This window comes from Miscanthus floridulus, chromosome 9 (genome assembly GCF_019320115.1).
Source record: "Miscanthus floridulus cultivar M001 chromosome 9, ASM1932011v1, whole genome shotgun sequence".
NCBI classification, from domain to species: domain Eukaryota; kingdom Viridiplantae; phylum Streptophyta; class Magnoliopsida; order Poales; family Poaceae; genus Miscanthus; species Miscanthus floridulus.
Genome location: NC_089588.1, coordinates 15,469,113 through 15,493,113, shown reverse-complemented (window position 1 = coordinate 15,493,113; position 24,001 = coordinate 15,469,113). Strand labels below are relative to the sequence as shown.

The 24,001-nt window shown below is 48.7% G+C and overlaps 2 protein-coding genes across 2 annotated transcripts; one reads left to right on the top strand and one right to left on the bottom strand.

Moving 5' to 3' along the window:
• Positions 1-2,136: 2,136 nt before the first annotated feature.
• Positions 2,137-3,285, bottom strand: LOC136479317 (uncharacterized). The gene is made up of 2 exons (XM_066477223.1): positions 2,541-3,285; positions 2,137-2,198 (listed from the first exon to the last, which is right to left on the bottom strand). Exons 1-2 carry the CDS (start codon positions 3,283-3,285, stop codon positions 2,137-2,139), a joined length of 807 nt encoding a protein of 268 aa, XP_066333320.1.
• An 18,171-nt stretch (positions 3,286-21,456) lies between these two features.
• Positions 21,457-21,846, top strand: LOC136479316 (uncharacterized). The gene has a single exon (XM_066477222.1). It carries the CDS (start codon positions 21,457-21,459, stop codon positions 21,844-21,846), a length of 390 nt encoding a protein of 129 aa, XP_066333319.1.
• Positions 21,847-24,001: the final 2,155 nt, after the last annotated feature.

Here is a 24,001-nt window from a genome sequence, read left to right as displayed (position 1 = left end):
GTCAGGAGGGACGGGGGCATCTTTGCTAGACGCGTCGGGATATAATTCTTGAGGACAACCCCGTTTTCGCTAAAACTCCTCCCAAAACATTTCTTGCATCTAACAAAATGGATGTAATTTAACAAACATAAATCAAAACATCACAAATAAATATCAATGAGAACCATAACTACAATACAACCAATTTTGTTCTAAGAACCGAAAGCAGTTAACATTAAACCCTAAACCTAGGGTTTCCCATTTGATGCACAACAATGAACCCATAACATAACTACATGCGCCTAGGTTTGCTAGCTTTTTCCACGCCTTGGCATCATCCTACGGTTGTATAATACATATATTGAGGGATACAATGAAACCCTAAGTGATGACGATTCTTAGGTTGAAAAATCCGACTAATATATACCGAATCGATGTGAAAAAAACTAGGAGGGGAGCGAGGATACCTTGCTTTCAAAGATCTACAGATCAAATCAAGGTTTTCAAGGTCCAATATGCCGATTCGTGAGATCGGGTGAAGTGGGGAGAGAAAAAACCCGAGAGGGAGGAGAAAGAAGAGGAAGAACGCTCGGGCAGGAAGGTTGGGCCGGGGTTAAATGCGGGGAGCTCGGCGCCAGTCACTATGACGCCGAGCCCTCTGGCAGGTCATCCACCGTGCCTAGGAGCTTGGCGCCAGAGACGCTGGCGCCTAGCTCGGTGCCAGCATCAATGGCTCCGAGCTAAGGGTTCATTTTCTAAATTCTTTCCGCCAAGGGTCTATTTGTGAGAAACTTTCAAAAAATGGCTAAATTATAAAAAATTCGGGGATGGGGGCGGTGGCTCGTGAAGAGAAGGCAGCTCAGATAGGGAGAGGTAGGGGCGGCGGCTGGTGGAGAGGAGGCATCGGGGGTCTGGTTAGGGTTTTGGACGCCTTTATATATGCAAGCAGGTTTCGGGCCATGGGCTGGATATCCAATGCTGGCAAATCCCTGCAGATCCATTAGTGATGTTTTCTAAATCCGTCACAAGAAATCTGTCGTGGATTAAAGCATTTCGTGTAGTGTATACTTGTTCATCTTGCTCATGATTGTGGCAAGGCGTTGCCTGTTGGAAGCAAATGTGGAAGTAAGTACCTATATACTCGTGCCATTTTTGTATACAATCAATGTGTAATGTGAATAATACAATATAATATGATGTAAATTTCTTAGGTTGGACGGTGCCACCACATCGATCACCATAAGGGTGTATCCATTAGAATTCAAGATGAAGGCAAAAGGCTTAAGGAAGAATAAGAGATGAATAATATGTGTGTTTAGTATCATTTGCCATAAAATACGTTGGAAGTTGAAACTCATTTACAACACTCTACAATCCTTTCTTATTCTAGTCACTAAACAATGCTTTTTTGTATTCATGGTTGTTTCCAAAACTTATGAAAACAAAATTGTAAATCATATGAAAGTGGCATGAATGTACAAATATTTGATTCCATAAAGGAGCATACAATGGATTATAACACCACTCTTGCTCACCTAATTTCATTTTAATGTAGAACAAAATCATACAACATGCCACTTTAAGCTACATATTCTAAATAATATGAAACTACATATATAAAATTTTAAAATTACGCCAAGATACATAGTAACTAGGACTGGGTCGGATATCAAATTAACCAGAGAGACCATCAATTCACTGGTCTAACCATTAAGAATCAATTGAACCAACGGTTCAATAGTTTTGGATGAATTGAACCGATCACAAATACTACGAACCGGTGAAATATATAGTTGATATAAATAAGCTGACAAATAACACAATTACCTATCCTAACCATAAGTCCACAACACGTACATTTCAAAATCACAATGTGAGTATTTGACATCGTGCATCACATAACAAAATTCATACTTCATAGGTTCTCAACCTTCACAAGTCACAAGAAACTAAGCAAGCAATAAACAGAGAACATGCACAAGCTCACAAACAATGGCTACAAGCGCATAAAACATAACGTCTACAAAGCTTAAGACACAAGCCAAATAGCTAGAACAATGGTTCCATCTCCAGGTTCATGTGCAGCATTTTGAGGAGTTGTTTCAAGTTCTTCACCCCTTTCATTGTACATATAAAAATATGGAATTTCATGGTTAGCTACCATTTCTTCACTTTGTTCCGGGCATCAGTCTCTACTCCATCCAAATTTAGTGCAATATCTGAAAAATAATGTTAGGTTAGGCGCAAACACATGCACACTTGTATGTTGAACTTATATTAATTCCACAACAGTACATGACAATTGGCATAGCACATTACCAGTAGTGCATTGTGTACTTAATTCAGCCAATTCATTGCCAAATTCATTTAGTGTTAAGACAAGGTCAGTTATCTTCTACAATCCATGCTTCATTTCCCTTGGAATTTCCTTCAAACTAACTAATTGTGTCATAATTTATATATATTTCTTTTGCGAACAGAAAACTTTATTAAAAATTAAGTAATATCCTTACAAGAGAGGGAAACAATCCACTCTGGACAACAAGCAAAAAAACACTGACAATCCCTAAACCTAATAGCAAACTGCGCCAATTCTTGCGCCAAATTATTCTGCTCCCTTCTGATGTTAACTGTCTCAAGCATGCATAACTGGCCATCCACAGCACGCGTCTCGTCGATGATTTGCCACAGGATGGAACGATCACGGTCCGTGGCATGGAGCTTGGAAACCACTGTTTGGCAATCTGACTCAAGAATCATCGGGATATCTGGCCACCTGAGTGCCATATTAGCCCCCTCCAAGCACGCACGAGCTTCAGCTTCTTCGGCGTCCCTGCAATGAGATATAGTACGCCAAGCCGTCAGTTTGAGAATCCCTTCCCAATCTCTAATCACCACTCCCACAGCAGCATCTCCCGATAATGGATTAAAAGCAGCATCAACATTGATCTTGAAGGTACCCTGCAGCGGTAGCCTCCACTGTATCCTTTTCTTTACCCCTTCCTGCTTCTGAATGTTACCCACTGAGGGCGTCACACTGCGCTTTCCTTTCAGGTCCTCATGCCTTCCCTGTTGCCGGATAATGAGCAGCGAATCCATGTAACGGGTGAGGAAGGTAACCGAGCTAGCAATAAAAGGAGGGGTGCCTTCATGAATAACCTTATTACGGATGTTCCAAGTATGCCAGAATGGCATGAATAAATTAGCCAAAACCTCCAATGAATTGTTATACACGAGCATCAACAACCAGTCCGGTTCAGCCTTGGCTAGCTTCCGCTCCGACGGTAAGCACCAGTGAACTCTCATGGCTCGCCTAAGAGCCAGAGCATGGGGACAAACCAACAGAGCATGGTAGGTATTTCTTATTCACTCTCGTTGGTAAACCATTGTTAGCAATTTTCATAGTAATGACACTGACCTTTGAAGGCACTTTAACCTGCCACAACTTCTTCCATGCTGCTCGGCCTTGCTCTGGATTTGAACTAGTCCCAATGTCTCCAACTTCATAGAAATTCCGGACAGCCAGCTTGTATGCGCTTCGAACCGAAAAGATGTCGGTTTTCTCATAGTGCCAAGCCACAAAATCAGCTGTTCCATGTACAGGCAAATTAATTTTGAAAATCTCCGACGTATCACAAGGGTAGAAGTACCTGCGTACCGCCGTCTCATCCCACGAACCTGTATCATCAATGAGGTGGTGCACCCAACGGAGACGACAGAGACGCCTTGGACCAATCGGTTTCAGGCCATGACCCCTAGGTAGCCAGTTGTCGCGCCAAATCTGAGTAGACCGGCGATCCCCTATCCGATGGACGACTCCCTGTTTCAACTACTCCAGTCCATACTCAACAGCCCGCCAAGTCTGTGAAGCCTCACCCGCCGGTGCCTGATCCACTAACTTGTTGTTCAGATAATATTTAGCTTTCAAAATCCTCGCACAGAGACTATCAGGGAAGGCTAGGAGTCTCCACGCCTGTCGAGCTAGCATCGCCTGATTCATCAGCCTTAGGTCCTTGAACCCCATGCCTCCAAACGCCTTCGGCAACACCAACTTCTCCCATGGAATCCACTGCATTTTCCGCCGGCCATTTTTGGCACCCCACCAAAACGCCCGAACCTGCTTCATAAGCTCGTCACACAAGGTCAGCGGGAGTTTAAAAATACTCATGATGTAAATAGGAAGGGCCTGAGCAACCGATTTAATCAACACCTCCTTTCCGGCCGCTGAAAGATGTTTTTCCTTCCATGCTGTCATTCTCTTGTGAAAACGTTCCTCAAGTGGTTGGAACAACCCACGGCGCACACAGCCATTTGGAGTCGGAAGGCCCAAATATTTAGCCTCAAAATCCACCCTTTCAACTCCCAAAACAGTCCTAACTTGAGTCGATATAGCCTGATCCAAATTTTCATTAACCAGCAAGGAATATTTACTTGGGCTAAGCAGCTGCCCCGAGCACCTCTCAAAGGTGGTGATCACCGATCTAACAACCTGTGCCTGCTTCACATTAGCTCTGAAAAATAAAAGGCTATCATCGGCAAAAAGAAGATGCGATACACTGGGAGCTATCCGGCAGACTTTCACCCCTTCCAGACAGCCTAGACTTTCCTTGTGCTTCAGAAGAGTAGAGAAACCATCAGCAACTAGCAAGAACAAATATGGTGAAAGCGGATCACCTTGCCGTAGACCACGTGGTGGGGAGAAGGAGTGCGAAGGCACCCCATTGAAGCGTACTGAGTAGCGCACAGTCGACACACATGACATGATCCACTGTACCCACTGACTCTGAAAGCCCAGCTTCTCCAACAACCTTTTTAAGAATCCCCAATCCACCCGATCGTACGGCTTTGATAAGTACAGCTTGTACGCACAAAAGTTCTTGCCAATGTCCCTCTGTATAGCATGAATGCATTCAAAAGCAATTAGAGCATTATCTGTAATTAGCCTACCTGGAACAAAAGCGCTCTGTTCCACTGCGATGATACTGTCCAGAATGGGTCTTAGCCGATTCACCAAACACTTCAAAATCACCTTGTAAATGACGTTGCACAAACTAATCGGGAGTGAAATACACTGGCGGCCATTTAACTCGTCGGCCTGTGCCAGTCCGGTCCACGAACTTGTAAACGTGAAAAATGGGCCCCTGAACTTGTCAATTTGTTCACCGCAAGCCCATTTCCCATCCGGCGCGGCCTCCAGGTGACGTGGCAGCACGTGCGCCGTACGTTTCAATACCGAACGCAGGTGACAATATGCATCTAGGCCCCTCCGCATCTGCCCATCTCCACAATCCTGTCTTCTTCAAGTTCATCGTGCTGGGGGTGAGGCGGCGGCGGGGGCGCGGCGGCTTGCGACGGAGGCACCATGGCTAGCGAATCAAGGGCGTCTACAGCAGATCCAGCCGATATACCGCTGATCCAGTGCAGGGAGTGCGAGCGGGCAAGGGTAGTGCGCCGGGTATCGAAGCAGGAATGGAGCTTTGGGCAGGCGTTCTACTGCTGCCCGTTCTACAAGGTTAGTGGTTCAATTAAGATGAAGTTCTTGTTCTTGCTAGATTCGAAGCTGATATTAGGGATTTTTGTAGCGAGATGGAACCGGTTGCCCTTTCTGGAAGTGGGAGAAGGAGCACTTGGAGGTGGTGTTCGGCAAGAACATTGCTGGTGCTCAAGCAAGTCCCAGCAATGCAGGCACAACCCTGGTGGAATCCCCTGATTTGAAGATGAACACTGATGGAGGAGTACGCAACAATGGTTGGGTGAAGAGGGAAGCTGTATCTACTGAAATGGTGAAAGAAGTAGTCATGGTGCTGAAGGCTATATTTGTAATCTGTATTGCTCTAGTGTTTGTGCTCATTCTTGTTCTGTTAGTCGTGTTGGTGAAGTAGGTAAATATGTAATCAGTACTGTTGCTTTTGTGTTGTTGAAGGCTATCACAAGGATTCATGTTGGTTTTGTGTATTCAGTAATGTTGGATTCAGCAATCATGTTGGTTTTGAGCAACATTATGTTATTAATGCATATGTTCAGTAATGTTATCAAGCCATGTATGAAACCATCAATGAATAACAACAAGATGATATTCACAGATCTTGCAATGTCAATTCCTCAAGATGGAACCATCACAGGATGATGTATTGTCACAGATTTTGTGTCCATCAACCATTTACCAAGGACATTGAGACACACATGTCATTGTTCTAGATGTAAGGCACTAAGTACTATCTTTCTGTGCTTATATGGAAGAACCAAAAGATGTATCTATCTTTCCTGTCTGGCTGGAAGAACCAAAAGGAAGCAAAATAAGCCTAAAGCATCAACTAAGATGTTTTTGCTGCTGCTTTACAGGTTCACAGAAACTGGCACAGTGAGCCTATTGACCTATACAAAAGCATCACAGACCACATTCACAGGTCTTCAAGCCTTCTTGTCTTGGTAGTTGTATTCTTCTTGGTCTTGCCTTGCTGATTACATGGGCCACTCGGCGCATTGCGCTTCAATCTTCCTCTTCCAGTCTTGCTTGCAGTGGTAGGGGGCACTGGCCTCGTAGTAGGCTGGTTCCTCCTGATGAATGTGGAATCTGGCAATGGTTCCTTGTGAAGTTGTCTTTTGCTTGTTTGTGAGGACTGCATGGAATCAAGTTAGGTGTTTACAAGTTCAATTTGATAGAGTGGACGAAGTTTATGTGTACTTACATGGAAGCCTACAATGCCATGCTTCAGAGTGTATGAACTATTAATCCAATTGACATGCTAAATGAGTTTCACTTACTTGGCTAGTAACTGGTTCTTCAAAACCTTCAGCTGATCCTCCTTCTTGGCCATGATTCACATTTTGTTTGTTTTGAGGTTGTAGTTCAGGCCTGATCCTAGCCTTCCTCAGCTTGCAACCACCTCTGTTATGCCCTTCTGTTCCACAATAAGAGCAAGTAATGACAGTACCATGCTTGGACATTTTAGGACCAAACTTGCCCATAACTTCATGAGGTTGCTTCCTTCTGTTCTTAGGTGTTCTGTTAGTCACTAGCTTTCTCATCTTTCACCTTCAACCACCTTGTCAAGGGTTTATCCACTGGCATGATAACCCTAATCCGCATATGATCATCCCAAAATCACCCTTTAGAATCTCTGCCTACTACCACGACTTTACCAATATTACTCATCAAATTAAGCACGACATCCGATGGGCGGAGCTTACCATCATAAGCAGTAATGAGAAGAGGGTCGCCACGATAGATCCACGGCCCCCCCTACAACACATAGCTCTTTTTCCCCTCCGATCTCAACTCAATAAGGAATCAATTGTCCTTCAGCCTCTTGACATCAGGAACGTAGTTTAAATGCCAGGCACGCTTCATGGCCTCAAACAAACCCATGAAGCTATATCCACGTACCGTAAAAAAATTGGCCAACGATCACGAACTGATGGGCTGCCACGGCTGTGACAGAACCACCCAATTTATACAAGATCAAGTATAACTGCCCCCGTTAAGAATGTTGGCACACACATACTATCACTTATATAAACCCGGTAGTCCGTCGAGTGTCATGAAGGACCTCGATAAGCCACATCACAACCAAGATCGTACTTGATTAAGCAAATACATATCACATACTCAAAGTTCACAACAGAAATGATATTACAATTTGGGTTCATAATTAAACAATACAAAGCCAAGTTTCAAATCTGATAAGTTAAAACAACATAAGTTTGAAAGGATTACTAAACCATAAGTTCGAAACATATTGCTAGCTCAGTTGACACCCTCCAACAAAAGCATAGATGAGAACCATATACAGATCAGCCGAGCTCACTGGCACTTAATCATCACCTTTAGCAGGCTGAGAACTTCACCTACAATAGGGTGTGATAAAACTCTGAGTACTCAATTGTACTCAGCAAGATTTACCCGACAGGAGAAAAATAAAATAACTCCAAGGATATGCAAGGTTTATTTGGTGGAGCTAGTTGCATAGCATAATCTTTTGCAAAAGCGCTTACTAACATAAGTCCTTACTTTTAATATTTTAGCATCAAGTTTAGTGAAGCTAATTAAAGCTAAGTTTGCATCTATCCTATAACAATCATTTGATTAATAAGCATTATAGTAGTAACCATATTCAATTATCATGATCAACATAACCATCATGTTTCATCAGTTACTACGATGCCGGTGTTAGATTTGGGTTTCTCACTATCCGGGAGAGATGGTGATTCGAATCGATTTCATCCAGCTGGGAAAAGCCCGTATCACACGCCCCCACGAGCTAACAACGCTCGCGTGAGTCACCGTTCACTCCATTCGGCGGTGAGTCTGGACCATTTCGCAAAACTCATGATCCTGCATCCTCACATAAATTACCCATAGCCCGTAGCCCGTAGCAAACATGGTCTTGGACCAGTCCCCTTCCTTCAATACTCTCCTCCCAGCAATGCTAATGGTCCAATAACTCATCTCGAACGAGCTAATCGGTTTCATGGTAGGAACGAGTTATCTAGCTGTTATGTGAAGGCACGTTCAATCTCAATCCAAGGGCTAGGCAATGGTACGAACCTTAAGTGACACAGATGGGATCAAAGAACACATGCCTAACTGGCACCAACAATAACCACAGTAACACTGGATCCCGCCCGGTCTCCAATTATTCATTATCGCATGGTTCTTTTCCATGATAGCAAATATAGCCAACCATGTCAGAGTAACCACCTAAATCTCGTAGGTTACAACAATCACCTAACTTTTACCGGTCTAAGCATAGCTAAGCATAGAGCGACCTACACATACTAGTAAGGTTGCAGGTATAGTTATTGTGAACAAGGTAAATTATGCAGCAACGGGTTTCATAACAACTCTTATAACCTAATGCACAATACAAAAGATATACTCAAGTGTATTTTTAAAAGAAAGGTAGGAGACTTAGAATGCTCCAGAGCTTGCCTAGGTTTGAAGCACAATGTCAATTAGTTAGCTTCATCTTCAGGACATGATCAATCATCATCTTTAACTGCTGGACTTGGTCACCATTACACCATCTTTTGGTTGGCTCCAATACCACGTCCTTCATTTCTTTGCCTCATTCATCTAACGTACCTAGATGATATGTAGCAATGCAATACATGCATATAAGAAACAACAAAACCAAAACATCATGCAACAGTGTTATCCTAAATGCTAAACGGTAACAGTCGGTGTGGGGGTATTAACCCCTATACCCTTATGGCTAGGCTTGGGCCGGCCCAGACCAGGGGTCCGGTCCATTAGAAGACGATGTGCGGCCCGGCCGATCTGCTCGAAGTCCCACGCAAGAAATCAAGACAGACTTGGAGATCAAGCAAGATCTTGGTCGGTTAGAATAGGAATCCTTATCCGGCCACATATGGCAATTGTAACCGGTTAGGATTAGTTTCTAGATCTGTAACCCTGCCCCCCAGACTATATAAGGCAGGTAGGGGACCCCTCTCAAAAACATCTCTCATTGACATACAACAATACAATCAAACGCAGGACGTAGGTATTACGCCTTCACGGCGGCCGAACCTGGATAAAACCTCGTGTCTGTCTTGCGTCAGCATCTTGTTTATAGCTTGCGCATCTGTCTGCCGATAATCTACTACCTTGGGCATACCCCTAGGTAGATTGCCGACCATATTTCATCGACAGTGGCGTGCCAGGTAGGGGGTGTGCGTACTGCTCCCCAGAAGAACAAGATGGTCATCATCCCTGGATCCATGGCTACGCCAGGTTTGTCATGAGCTTCCGTCAGGATCCACGCCCGAGGGCAAATGATGGCGCCCATAACACTATAAGACAAATGTCGGTGCCTACAACACTGTTCGGGCTCTGACATACCTAGAAGGGCTTAAAGCGCTCGTCTTGTCATATCCTGGTGGTACTTTCCTGCAGGCGCATAGGGTATGGTCCTCGGTATTGTGGTGTTCTTGAGTGCCTCACCTTATCTATTTAGCGCATTATCGTAAAGGAGTTATGCACAGGGTGAGTTAGCCCTCAGACTTCGGGCGAGGCAGAGCTAGCCCTTAGACTTTGGGCAAGGCAGAGCCAGCCCCTAGACATTGGGTGAGGTGGAGCCAGCCCTCGGGGGTCGGACGAGGCAGAGTTGGCTCTTAGATGTCAGGCGAGATGGAGCCAGCCCTTAGACGTCGGGTGAGGCAGAGCCAACCCTCGGGGGTCGAATGAGGTGGAGCCAACCCTCAAGGGTCGGACGAGGCAGAGCTAGCCCTCAGACATCGGGCAAGGCGGAGCCAACCTTCAGACATCGAGCGAGGTGGAGCCAACCCTTAGGGGTCAAACGAGGTGGAGCCAACCCTCGGGGGTCGGACGAGACAGAGTTAATCCTCGGATGTCGAGCAAGAGGTGTAGTCATGTTCTTGTCTTGTTTGGATGTATCAACATTGATGGTTATTAGTTTCTCCTTTTTGGGTACCCTAGTATTGGTCCCCGACAGTAGCCCCCGAGCCCCTAAGCTATTCAAGTAGAATCGTCTGGGGGATTTTTTGACCTACCAGCGGGTGCACACGAGCGCAACCGGTTGTGTAGCCCCCAAGCCTATAGAGGAGTAGAATACTCCTTCAGATGTTTTTTTTGAAAGAGAGGATTCTGAGAGCCCTGTCCCTCTATTGTTGCCCACGGCATGCCCTGAAGATGGTGAGTTCTGTTTTGCCGAGGTCGGACCCTTCACGGGTGTGGCTGTGAGACTTGATGGTTTGTTAGCTGTTCACGGGGTTCTGGCTAGGGTCAGCCTGGCTGAGACTTGATCACGGGCTGAGACTCTAGCAAAGCTCATGAGCCTAAGTTTTAACCACTCGCGAACCCATCCTTTGTCGTAAGGGTGCCTTGGGATGGCCGTCGAAACCGTTGATGGGCTAGCCCTCAAACTCTTGGGCCTAGGTGGGCTGGAGAAACACTTTTTGACCCGTATCCCTTTTCTTGGTAAAGAGTCCTGGTCCGCCTGGGGAGGCAAAATGTCTGGTGCATCTTTGGAGGGAAAGGATAGGGATTACAGGCGCATATCCCATGACGTAACATGGTGGTGGATCATGGCAGATGCGGAGATCTAGGCAGACAGTTGTTTTCCGCACATCCATCGCCCTTATAAAACCAAAGGGTTCGCCCCCAGGGTTTCGTACTTTGCCTCCTTGCCTGTGCATCTACAACCTCTACCGCTAATTGCTTAAGCTCCCCGCATCCGCGTCTCAGCCGTCGTTGAATTCGCATCCACCCACCCTAATCCTCCAATGGAGCCATGGTGTCGCTCTGATATCACCCTCCAGTGCCTGGAGGGCCTCATTTGCCATGGTCTTCTTTGCGCGCAGACTGTCGTCGAGGAGTGGTAGCTGCCTGGCGATGAGGACGTGCCGTCACCACCCGACGGCTACGTCGTGTCCTTCGCTCACTTCCACGAGCGAGGATTCACCACCCTCGCCCACAAGTTTCTTTAGGGATTGTAGCACTACTACAAGGTAGAGCTGCAACACCTTAATCCTAATGGAATCCAGCACATTACGGCGTTCGTCGCCCTGTATGAGGGATTCCTGGGGATTAGTCCCTACTTTGACCTATGGCGGTACTTCTTCACTGTCACCCTCCTAAAGAAGTGGGAGAAGAAGCAGGAGCTGAACGTTCCGATGGGATGCGCTGGCATTCAACTCCACAACAACCGGGTCAGCAACTACCCACCGATGCGTCTGTCGACCTCCAATAAGGGGTGGCATTCACATTGGTTCTATGTCAAGAACAACGCAACCACCCTCTTGCTAGAGTTCACCGGGTGCCTCATCGAAGAGGTCCCATTCTTGTGGAGGAAGTGGGGAGTCCTGGGGAAAGACAAGAAGAGAATCTAGGACCATCTCACTGCCATCCAAATCCTAAAGGAGAGGGGCGTGAAGGGGTCGGGGATCATTGGCGCCTACCACATGTGGAGGGTGGTGCCACTGATGAGACACGTGCTTCCCCTACACATGATGGCGCCTAGGGCATCACTTGATGGGATGGCGCTCGCCGAGGGAGCGCTCTCCCCCTCCAAAGTGGCGCAACTCATCAAGGAGGCAATGGAGCCTTCATGGGACAACGTCGGTGCTGTCCTCGAGTTTGTGTATCCGGTGCTAGGGCACCCCCTAATGCGGCTAGAACTGGGGTACATTATCTTTGTAAGTTTTCTTTCCTTGTGCCCCCTTTTTAATTGTACTCCCAACCCCTTGATGCTGATATCAAGATAGGGGGACCAGCCAAAGAAACTCGTCATTATGGACCACCCAGCTTCACTACCGAAGGACCCGTCCGTGACGGCGACCAACCACGCTGAGGCCAAGTGCTAGAGGAAGGTGAAGGAGGATGAGAGGAGAAAGAAACAATAGAAGCTACAGGCACAGGAGCAAGGGGAGGACATGAACAATGATGATGATGACGATGAGGAAGACGACGAGGTACCTGCTGACACTGAGTGGGATGACCTAGAGAGCGAGGATACATTGACAGGTATCCACTCGTCCGTGTAGGGAACCTTCCCATTTCATGTAGGGGAAGACACATCCATGAGGCCAGAGGAGACGGGCCGGACCATCAGCCCGCCCTCAGAACCATCAGGGGCGCACAAATCTGCTGCCGTGCTCGAGGTGCCAGTGGAGGGGAGTGGCCTCGCCACCGTGCCTCAAGAGCCAATAGGGGTGGGCGGACCTACCGCCATGCTCAAGGTGCCGACGGAGGGGGGTGGCTCCGCCACCGCGCCCCCAGAGGCAAGGGAGGTGAGCCCTTCTGCTAAGGAGCAGAGGGCAGGCTCAAAACGACCCCACACTGATGAGGTAAAGCAAGGACCCAAGGGTTTGTCCCCCAAACATATCCTCCACCCGACAGTGCCGATGTAAGTCATTGATTCCTCTATTTTCTCTGTTTTTCTTTGTTTTCAGCGTGACTTATGCCTCTTATTTCTTGCAGCGTTTTGAGATGGGGGCAACTTTTTGGCATTGGTGCCCAAGAAGAGCATCGCCATTCAGACGAGATAGCGGACGTCGCCCGACGTCGCTCCTGTTTCAGGCAGGAGTGGAGTCGGTATCATAGCCTCGTTGGCCGGTCAGGCGCCACCCATGGTGGTGCCCGTACCCTTAGTGGGTCAAGCGGACATTGGGGCTGAAGGAGCACTCTCGGAGGTCGCTAAGCAACCGGTGATGGAGGTGATTCTGCTGCCGATGTCGGAGCGGACGGAGCTACCGCTCACGCATGTGGTGCTGGCCACGGTGGACATGACACCACCGGTCAAGGCCCTACTGACATAGGTGGAAGTGGCAGCGGCTGTGATGGGCAGGACACAACCGGATACAACTGTGGCGGCATCTGAGCCAGCAGCGTGCCCCACATCACCAGCAGCCCAAGTGAGGGCGCCTGACGTGGGTCAAACAGAGGGGGACACGGCCGAAGGGTCCCCAGTCATTGTGGTGGTGGCCGAGGGGACCGGCGGGGAACCATCCCTAGCCCTAACATCAGGGGGCAGCCACTCGCCTGCGCAGGATGAGCCCCTGCTCCGATGGGCAAGTCCGTAGGACCCATCGTCGGCACTCTTCACCCTCGATGTTGCTGCTGAGGGCATGGAGTGAGAGAGTCTCAACGAGGGGATTGAGGCCACGCTGGAAGCTCTGAACCATGCCAGGGGCGCCTTGTGTGATGTCGTCATTCCCACTGGCTAGGTACTCACTTGCCTCTTGCCCTCTTCTTTCTTCATCTATTTTTGTGTTCTGACCACCATATTTTTTTAGTCTCTTATCGCTCACAGCCAGGAGAAATCCTAGTTCCTTCATGAACATAAGGAGGACTGGGACCGCCTCGTTGAAGAGGCACGGCTACACAGGGATGTGACCACCCAACTTCGATAGAGGGTGGCCAAGTTGACCCCCCTTGCCGAGGAGGCAGCCAATCTTCGACTGTAGGAGGCCGAGGCCTGTCGGGACATGGAGGAGGCCGAGAAGGCGTTTGAGGAACTGTTGGCGAGGGCATGACAGGATGAGGAGGAGGCTACCAAAGTCTAGAAGGAGTAGGACGAGCTGCTCTAGAGGGACACCATGCCCCACCAACGGATCCTCGACCTCCTGGCCGAGGCAGAGAAAGAGCAGGGGCTCAAGCTAGGAGCTGAGGAGGGGTTTGTGGCCCTGTAGTAGAGGACGAACCTAGATGCCAAGGTGGTTGCTTGGCTGTGCAAGGAGCGAGATGAGCTGGGCCAGACCATGGAGAGGCTCTACTTGAAGCACAGCGTGACCTACGGGGAGCTCAACCAGGCCATCCAAGAACACGACGAGGGGCAGCAGAGGATCGGCTCCCTCTAGGCCGAGCTCTGAACCGCAATAGCATGGAAGCTAGAGGCCGAGAGCGTCTCCGCTGAGCTGTCCATGGAGCTTTCTGAGGTGTGGAGGATCCTTCAAGCGGAGAGCGACAAGCACGATCTCCTGAGTGCTGCCCTCGGAGTGGTCTGCGATGACATAGAGGTGGTGCGGCCAGAGAGGACCAGCTCGCTTGTGGCCCATGCCGTAGATATCATGGCATGGGTGTGCTAGCTCGAGAGGGAAGCTCTTCGCTCCAGGATCACCCAAGCCTTCGCCATCGCCCGCTCTCACTACATGGACATTATTGACTTGGAGACAATGAGCCTAGGCTTCGCGCCTGGCTACTAAGCCTCCGAGCTAGAAGATATAGAGACAGCGGTGGCTCCTCTCGCGCGGAACCTGGGGGACAAAGTTGAAGACATAGTTCTCCCCTAGAGGGGATAGTTAGTCAAATAGGTTGGATGAGCATTATTGTAATCTATGGACAAGTGCCGACCCTTAAAAATAAATTTGTAACTTCGTTTTGTTTGATTGAACTTGTTTTCTTCCCTTTTTGTATGCAAAAAAGGGGCTCACGTATTCTGACCCTTCTGTTCATTAAGACCATAGGGCCTGAGGTGTAAGGACGGAACTTTAATCTTGCTGGCGAGCAAAGACACCGTAGCCACCGAGGCATAGGCTTTTTGCAGTCCAACCAGACAAGATCAATTTATTCGTTTCCACAAACCTTGCCACTAGGCTTATTGTGAGGAAGAGGTCTGCTGCGGCGACTATTTTAGAAATGGTGTACTTATACCTTTATCAGCCCTTGAGTGAGATCTGACCCTTTGCCATTGCTAGGGTCGGATGTCACTGAAAATCGAGGAGAGGATAGTGAAACTTAGGAGAAAGCATCTCTTGTATTCGCACATACCCCTCCCTAGGATCTTAGCTATCATTCTGCGACCATGCGTTCGGTCTCCTTGCAAATCCAACCTTCCCCGAGCCCCCGCGTGTGGTGGGGATTCGGTCAAGGGTCGACTCATTTTTGTGACTGTGGGGGTATTAACCCCTATACCCTTACGGCTAGGCTTGGGCCGGCCCAGACCAGGGGGTCCGGTCCACTAGAAGACGACGCATGGCCAAGCCGATCTGCTTGGAGTCCCACGCAAGAAATCAAGACAGACTTAGAGATCAAGCAAGATCCTGGTCGGTTAGAATAGGAATCCTTATCCGGCCACCTATGGCAATTGTAACCGGTTAGGATTAGTTTCTAGATCTGTAACCCTGCCCCCCAGACTATATAAGGCGGGCAGGGGACCCCTCTCAAAAACATCTCTCATTGACATACAATAATACAATCAGACGCAGGACGTAGGTATTACGCCTTCACGGCAGCCGAACCTGGATAAAACCTTGTGTCAGTCTTGCATCACCATCTTGTTTGTAGCTTGCGCATCTGTCTGCCGATAATCTACTACCTTGGGCATACCCCTAGGTAGACTACCGACCATATTTCATCGACAGTGGCGCACCAGGTAGGGGGTGTGCGTACTGCTCCCCAGAAGAACAAGATGGTCATCATCCCTGAATCTATGGCTATGCTGAACGGCCTCACGTTCACCATCGGCCAGATCACCTGGACCATTGGCTCCGACAACTTCATCGCCATGACCACGGAGGAGGCACGGATCCAATCTATGTCGACCACTGCTTCACCGGCATCGGCTACGGCTCCGACCACATTGGATCTAGCTCTGGCTACACCAGCATCGTCTTCGGCCATGCCGACAACTCGTCGTTCGCTTCCTCACTACAAAGGGAGGTAGATCGACAACACCGACCTGCTTGACTCCATCGATCGAGTTGGCACCAAGCTTGCTGAAACCCTAGCTCAGGTAGATTCGATTCAAAATCAACCTACCGAGCAGGTAACCACTACCCACAACAGATCTTCCTGACTAGCTCGGGCCAGTCGTCCTGCACAACTTGGTACGGATCTTGTGGTCATGTCTACTCCTGAAGGGCGCTCCATTCGTTGTCGATCAGCCCCTACAATGGGTCTTTGGCTCTCCGAGTGCGAAGCCTTGATGGAGAATTACTAGGCTCAGCCCTACAGCCTACGCAACTTCATCAACATGGTTCGGATCGAGGAATATCAAGAAGGTTCGGTCCACATAGTTCAAGAGGACGGTTCAAGCTCCCCATCTAGCATCACATCTATTGGCTCCGTCCACACTGAGCTCCAGTGTTGTGACAATGAAGAAGTTGAGTATGATCTGGATATCCCAGACCACTCCCCGGGTTTCCCACGATTCCCATCTTTCCCACCAAGGCGAGGAGACTTGATCAATGTCGTCAGTAATGATGAGCCATTGGCAGTTGGCAAAATAGAACAAGAAAGGCTAGCACGCGAAGCACGCAATATTGACCAGTTTAATCGCCGATAAGCCAAAGCCAAGGCAGAAGAGGAGGCACGACGCATAAGGGTCTAGCCACGTGATCTTAACAATGCCTTTGATATGGTAGGGGACAAGCAGGTCTTCAGGACCCCAAGCGCCAATGTAGCTGTTGCTATGGCAACAATGCAACGACTACCCAATACCCCTAAAATCTAGGCAGTTCATGATGATGTACAAGCTTACTTGATGGCTACTATGGCCCAGACCACAGAGATTGCAAACCAAGCCCGGGCTCCGTCCATCTCAGTCGAATCAAGCCGCAGCCGCCAGTACTCAAGTCGCTCACAGCCACCCAACCAACGTGGCTCACGCAACAACGACCCATAAGACAACCATCAAGGCAGAAACGGTGGTCATGATGGTGGTCAGGACGACAACTGCCGTGACTACCGAGACGACAACCACCACGACTACCGAGACGACAATCGCTGAGACAACCACGACAATCGCCGTGATAACCGCGGCCGTAGGGTGAACCAGGGGGGCAATCGAGATCGCTGTGATGGTAATAACGATCTCCGCCATTACCTTAGAGAATGCGATCTGCGCGATCGCATTAACCAAAGAGCCAACGATCGTGCATCCCACGAAAGCTATCGCCGTATGGAATATGACACCACCCACGGCCCTCCGGGTTTGAAGCAGTTTACCCCTCATCTTCATCAAGTCATATGGCCCAAAAACTTCAAGCTCAAAAAACTCCAGAAGTACGACGGCAAGGAAAACCCCAAGTTATGGGTCATGCTCTACGAAACCGCATGCAGATCAGCCATGGCTGACGAGCACGTCATGTCTAATTACTTCCTAGTCGCCGTCAGCCATGCAGGCCACCAATGGCTAGTTAGCTTGCCGGCAAACTACTTTGATTCTTGGCAAGAGCTCAAGCAAGCATTCATCGACAACTTCATTGCTACTTGCGAACAACCCAGCAACAAATATGATATGCAGCAAATTCGAGATCGCGAAGATGAGCCACTGCGCGAGTACGTCTGACGCTTCTCGGAGATGCGCATCAAGGTCCTGTCAATTTCCGACAATGAGGCAATCGAAGCTTTCATCACTAGTCTCCGCTTCCATGATGCCCTAACGGACAAGCTCCTCCGCAAAAGACCTGAATCGGTCACAGCGCTCCTAGCCACTGCTAAAAAATTTGTGGATGCCGATGATGCTAAAAAGATAATCATCGAAGAAGCAGTAAGGGTTCTGCACTCCGACCACCCCCACACCGCGATGACTACCATGGCAACCGTGGTCAGAACGACAATTTTGATCACCGCAACCAGCGCAACGATTCCCGCGACCACCGTGACCAACGTAATCAGCGGCGTAATCGCCGTGACGATTACAGGGGCAAGCATGCTTGGCAAGATGACGGTGAGGTCAATGCCATTAAAAAAGGTGGCAGACGTCACAAGTACGTCAAGCGAACCGACCGTGTCCACACCATCATTAGGGGTAGAGTGTCCATTGAGACCAAACGAGAATGCAAGATGCTCGCCCGCGCTTGCTTGAACGTGGCCAATACCGACAACCTCATCGCCGACCCATGGCTCCCTCCTTGGTCTCACCGCGAGATCTCCTTTAGCAGAAAGGACCAATGAGCTGCAATACCTGAGCTAGGGCATTTTCCTCTGGTTCTCGATCCTTGTATCAACAAGGTTCAGTTCGATAGAGTGCTGATTGACGGCGGCAGTTCCATCGATATACTGTTCAAGAACAGTTTGCCAGCCCTGAAGATAACCCAGGCTGATCTCAAGCCATACGAGGCATAATTCTGGGGCGTTCTCCCTGAACAGAGCTCCACACCTCTCGGGTAGATCACGCTACCTGTGCAATTTGGTACCCCAGACCACTTTCGCATCGACTACGTTAACTTCGTGGTCGCCGACTTTGAAGGCACCTACCATGCTATCCTTGGCCGACCAGTGCTCACCAAGTTCATGGCCATACCTCACTATAGGTATTTGGTGCTCAAGATGCCTACTGAGAAGGGGGTTCTAACTCTCAGGGGCAACGTATACGCAGCTTACACCTACGAGGAGGACAGCTTCAAAATAGTAGAGGCTCACGACCTCTCTATTTGCATGGCCGAGACCACGCTCGATGCCAAGAAGACTCTAGCTGATCACATGGAGATTCCAGAGCTCGAGGCCCCACGCATGAACATCAAGTCCAAAGAGCACAAAGCGATCCAGCTAGTCAATGGCGATCCCAGCAAAACAGCCCTTATCGGGGCCAACCTGGATCCTAAATAGGAAGATGCGCTCGTCAGGTTCTTGAGAAGCAATGTGAGTGTGTTCGCATGGAAACCCGCTGACATGCCCGGTGTACCTCGGAACTTCATTGAGCACTCCTTAAATGTCGATGGCAAGGCCAAACCCATCAAACAGAAGCTACGACAGTTCGCTCGCGACAAAAAGGAGGCTATTAGGGTAGAAGTTACATGGCTTTTAGCAGCCAGATTTATCAAAGAAGTATATCATCCAGAGTGGTTAGCCAACCCGGTTCTTGTACACAAAAAGAATAATGAATGGAGAATGTGCGTTGATTACACTAATCTCAACAAACACTGCCCTAAAGACCCCTTCGACTTACCTCGCATAGACGAGGTTGTAGATTCAACCGCCGGCTGCGAGCTGCTTTCCTTTCTCGATTGCTACTCTGGTTATCACCAGATCGCTCTCAAAAAGGATGACCAGATCAAGACATCCTTCATCACGCCCTTCGGCGCCTACTGCTACACGACCATGTTGTTCGGGCTCAAGAATGCTGGGGCTACCTACCAACGCGCCATATAGGCCTGCCTCAAAGACGAGATAAAAGACGACCTTGTCGAAGCTTATGTTGATGATGTAGTCGTTAAAACCAAGGAAGCATACACCCTTGTTGACAACCTAGAGCGTACCTTTGCAGCCCTTAACACATTCCAATGGAAATTAACCCAAAGAAGTGCATCTTTGGTGTTCCATCTGGTATACTGCTCGGCAATGTCATCAGTCACAATGGCATACGCCCTAACCCAAAGAAGGTAAAAGCTATCTTGGACATGAAGCTGCCCAAAAAGGTGAAGGATGTTCAGAAGCTTACCGGATGCATGGCTACCCTTAGTCATTTTATATCAAGATTAGGCGAAAAAGGACTACCATTTTTCAAGCTACTCAAAGCATCTGAGAAGTTTGAGTGGTCGGAGGAAGTAGACGCTGCCTTTACACAGCTAAAACAATTCCTTACATCACCTCCGGTCCTCACTGCTCCCAGAGAAGACGAAACCCTCTTGTTTTACATTGCAGCAACTAATCGAGTGGTCTCCACTGCCATGGTGGTCGAGCACGACGAGCCCGGCCATGTCTACAAGGTACAGCGACCAATCTATTTCATCAGTGAGGTGCTCAATGAATCCAAGACCAGGTACCCATAGATTTAGAAACTGATCTACGCCATACTGATTACATTCCGAAAGTTGAAACACTACTTCAACGGATATCGTGTGGTGGTCATGACCGAGTACCCTCTGGGAGACATCATTCACAACAAGGATGCGAACGGATGCATCGTCAAATGGGCAATGGAGCTATACTCTTTCTCCTTGGAATTTGCAAGCCGTACTACAATCAAGTCTTAGGCACTTGTTGATTTTATCGTCGAGTGGACAGACTTAAGCACACCTGCCTCTCAGGGGCCCATGGAGTATTGGAAGATGTACTTTGACAGCTCTCTCAACATCAACGGTGCAGGAGCAGGAGTCCTTTTTGTATCCCCATCCAAGGAGCAGCTCCGATATGTCCTCAGGATTTATTTCTCGGCGTCTAATAATGCCGCCGAGTACGAAGCATGCCTACATGGTCTGCGCATCGTGGCCGAGCTTGGTGTCAAATGTCTCTATGTCTATAGAGACTTAGCACTAGTCATCAACCAAATCAACAAGGACTGGGATATGACCAGCGAAAAGATGGATGCATACTGCAAAGCGATCAGAAAGCTAGAAGGTAAGTTCTATGGCATCGAGTACACACATGTGGTCCAGGACAAAAATCAAGCAGCAGATGCGCTGTCAAAGTTAGGATCATCCCAAGCCAAAGTCCCACATGGTGTATTTGTTCAAGATCTGCTCACGCCCTCCATCAAAGAAGAAGATCCCGTGATTGACAAGCCTCCAGACCAGCCATTGGTGGCTATGGTTCCGGCGTCAAACACCACCAAACCACCTCCGACCACTAAGGATCCTGACTAGAGAGTACCTTTCATCAAGTACCTGATAGATGGTAGCGGTTACACCGATCGGACAGAAAACAAATGCCTGATGCGTCGCAGTAAGCAGTATCTGCTAGACGATGGCAAATTGTGGTGCAAGAACGCGAAGGAGGAAATCTTGATGAAGTGTATAACCTAGGAGGATGGTGAACGTCTCCTAGACAAAATCCACGCTGGCTCCTATGGCAACCACGTGGTCTCGAGAACGCTAGTTGGCAAGGCTTTCCGAGCAGGGTTTTATTGGCCGTCAGCCGTAGCCGATGCAGAGAAGCTAGTCCGCTATTGTGAAGGTTGTCAGTTCTTCGCCAAGAGAATCCACATACCAGCACATGAGATTTAGACTATACCGGCCTCTTGGCCCTTCGCATGCTGGGGACTGGATATGATCGGCCCTTTCAAACCGGTCGCTAGGAAATTTACATGTGTCTTTGTGCTGATCGACAAATTCTCCAAGTGGATAGAGTACATGCCCCTGGTCACGACATCTTTAGAAAAGGTTGTCGCATTCCTCGACCAGGTCATCCACCGCTTCGGCATACCTAATAGCATCATCACTGATCTGGGTACTCAGTTCACTGGGAACGCTTTTTGGGACTTCTACGATGAAAGGAGCATAGTAGCAAAATACGTCTTAGTGGCACACCATAGAGCTAATGGACAGGTCGAGCGGGCAAACGGTACAATCCTGGATGCACTTAAGAAGAGGATGTACAGAGAGAATGACAAAGCTCCTGAAAGATGGCTCAAAGAGTTACCAGCCGTGGTCTGGGTCTCAGAACACAGCCTAGTCACAATACAGGGGTATCACCATACTTTATGGTTTATGGCGCTGAGGCAGTGCTCCCAGCAGATATAGCCTTCAGATCAGCACGGGTAGAGAACTTCGACGAAGACAAGGCCAATGAAGTATGGGAGCTAGAAGTGAATAGTGCAGAAGAGAAGTAGCTCGATTCTTGTGTATGTATAGCCAAATACCTTGTTGTGTTGCGCAGGTACTACAATAAGAACATCAAGGAGCGGTTCTTCGTGGTCGGGGACCTGGTCCTGAAGTGGAAGACGAATCAGGCTAGTGTCCACAAACTCGCAACCCCATGGGAAGGACCCTTCATGATCAAGGAGGTTACACGCCCTACATCTTATAGGTTAGTTCGCCTAGATGGCACAGACGTACCCAATTCCTGGCACATCGATAAGCTTCGGCGTTTCTATGCTTAGCTACTAAGATATGTACCCCTCTTGTACTATTGATTTATTTCAATAAAGCTATTATGATTTCTCCGACCACTCTAATGTGTCATTTCGAAGTCTATTGTTATTCCAACTCTACGGGTTAAAACCGACCACCATTCCTTCTCAGGTTTTCGGAGCAGGCCCTGTCTCTGGTTCCTCCCACCGCATGCATGGGATCCACTCTCTACGCTATGGGTGATCAGCAGGTGCTCTCTGGTTTGACTTATGTGTTTCTACGTGTGCACAAGCTACGCACCTCACACTCCGACCGTAAGACAAACCAGGGCCATACAAACCTTTCAGGATGATGTGTCGACTAAACTGGTACAACTAAACAGAATGCCAACACGTTCTAACTTAGTTACATCAGCACGATATCCGAGCTTAAACACGTTTTCTACAAAACAAACAAGCTCATGTTGATATACAGTTATGTTATTACAAGCTTGCCTAAAAAGGTCCAAGTTTACAATAACACAACTACATCTTCTTCTACAGCTGTAGCCTACACTAATGGCTGGTCGAGGCACGCAGCACCTACTGCTTGCTGGGCCTGACATCGTGCTCGGGTCTCGAGGACTCTGGCATTGATCGAGCTGAAGAAGATGGCCCTGCCAACGCCTGGCTGGTCGAGACCGCAGGCTTCGCCGGTTGGCTTGAAAATAAAGGTGCTCCAAGCTGACTTGTTGATGACGTTCCTTGTACGGGTGGTGTCACACCTCCACAAAGGTTAATGTCACCAATTATTTTCGCCGACAAGTCCAGCTGGGTCATCCGTAGCTCCTCGGCCTTGTCTGAATCTACCTCCTTCGGGTATCCAACCTCCAGGCGCTTGAGATCGATCAGGGGGGAGTGAGCACATACCATGCTCAGCACATGTGCACCTATGTACTCTCCTGCCTCCTTCACGAACTCCTAGAACCATCCCCATGCCTTTTGGCATCTCTCGATCAATCCCAGCTGTGGCATCCTTGGTGCATCTTCTACTAGTGCCGGATCGATGAGGTTAAGGACCGGCAAAATGCCCTTTGCCACCTCCTGGCACCGGCTTTTCTAGGTGTCATGGTCCTTGATGATCTCTTGGCATTGCGCCTTCTAGCCGTCATGGTCTTTTATCATGGCCTCCAGATGCTTCTTTGCATTGACTTTTATAACAGCAAACCGCACACGCTATTAAAACTTCAGACCACGCCAAACTACGGCATGCAACAAAAATGAGCAAAGGGGTTTGGACAACTTACCTTTAGCTCCTCTGTCATCTTGGTCGTGTGGTCCCAGAGCTGTGACTAGTCTTGCGCCAGTTTTCTATTGTTCTTGTTCAGGCGATCACACTCCACGACCGCACGACTATTCTCCTCTCGGAGACGGATCACTTTAGCTTCTAAGCCTGCACTATAGCTGTTACTACCAACAATGCAACAACACTTGTCAGTAGTCGGTATGATAAAATGGTTACAAATACTTACATGTTGGAAGCGCGGAATAATGTGGAGAAGGCGCGTCTCTTCAGCCGTACTTGCTCCACGTGCTGTGCGGGTGACTCCTGGTCTCCCTCTACATCCAGCACTGTCGCTGGGCCTTGGTGCTCGACCCCTCCGCCGCTTGTCCTTTGCGCTGCAGTGGTTGGTGGCATGCTCGGTCGAGTTGTCGCTCCCATCGCCGGTCGCGTTCCTTGCCCATGTACTCCCGAGGTCGACCCAGCTGCATCCTTCACTGCCGTCGGTGATGTTGTTCCCATAGGTGCGGAGGAGACACCTTGCTCCATTGACTCTAGTTGTTTC

What these genes read in the sequence shown, in the direction of transcription:
- LOC136479317 (XM_066477223.1), bottom strand. Translation starts at nt 3,285, where the DNA reads ATGAGAGTTCACTGGTGCTTACCGTCGGAGCGGAAGCTAGCCAAGGCT. An exon ending in TGCTATTAGGTTTAGGGATT is followed by an intron (nt 2,199 to 2,540) that starts GTCAGTGTTTTT and finishes ATTATTTTTCAG; the next exon opens with ATATTGCACTAAATTTGGAT.
- LOC136479316 (XM_066477222.1), top strand. Translation starts at nt 21,457, where the DNA reads ATGCCCCTGGTCACGACATCTTTAGAAAAGGTTGTCGCATTCCTCGAC.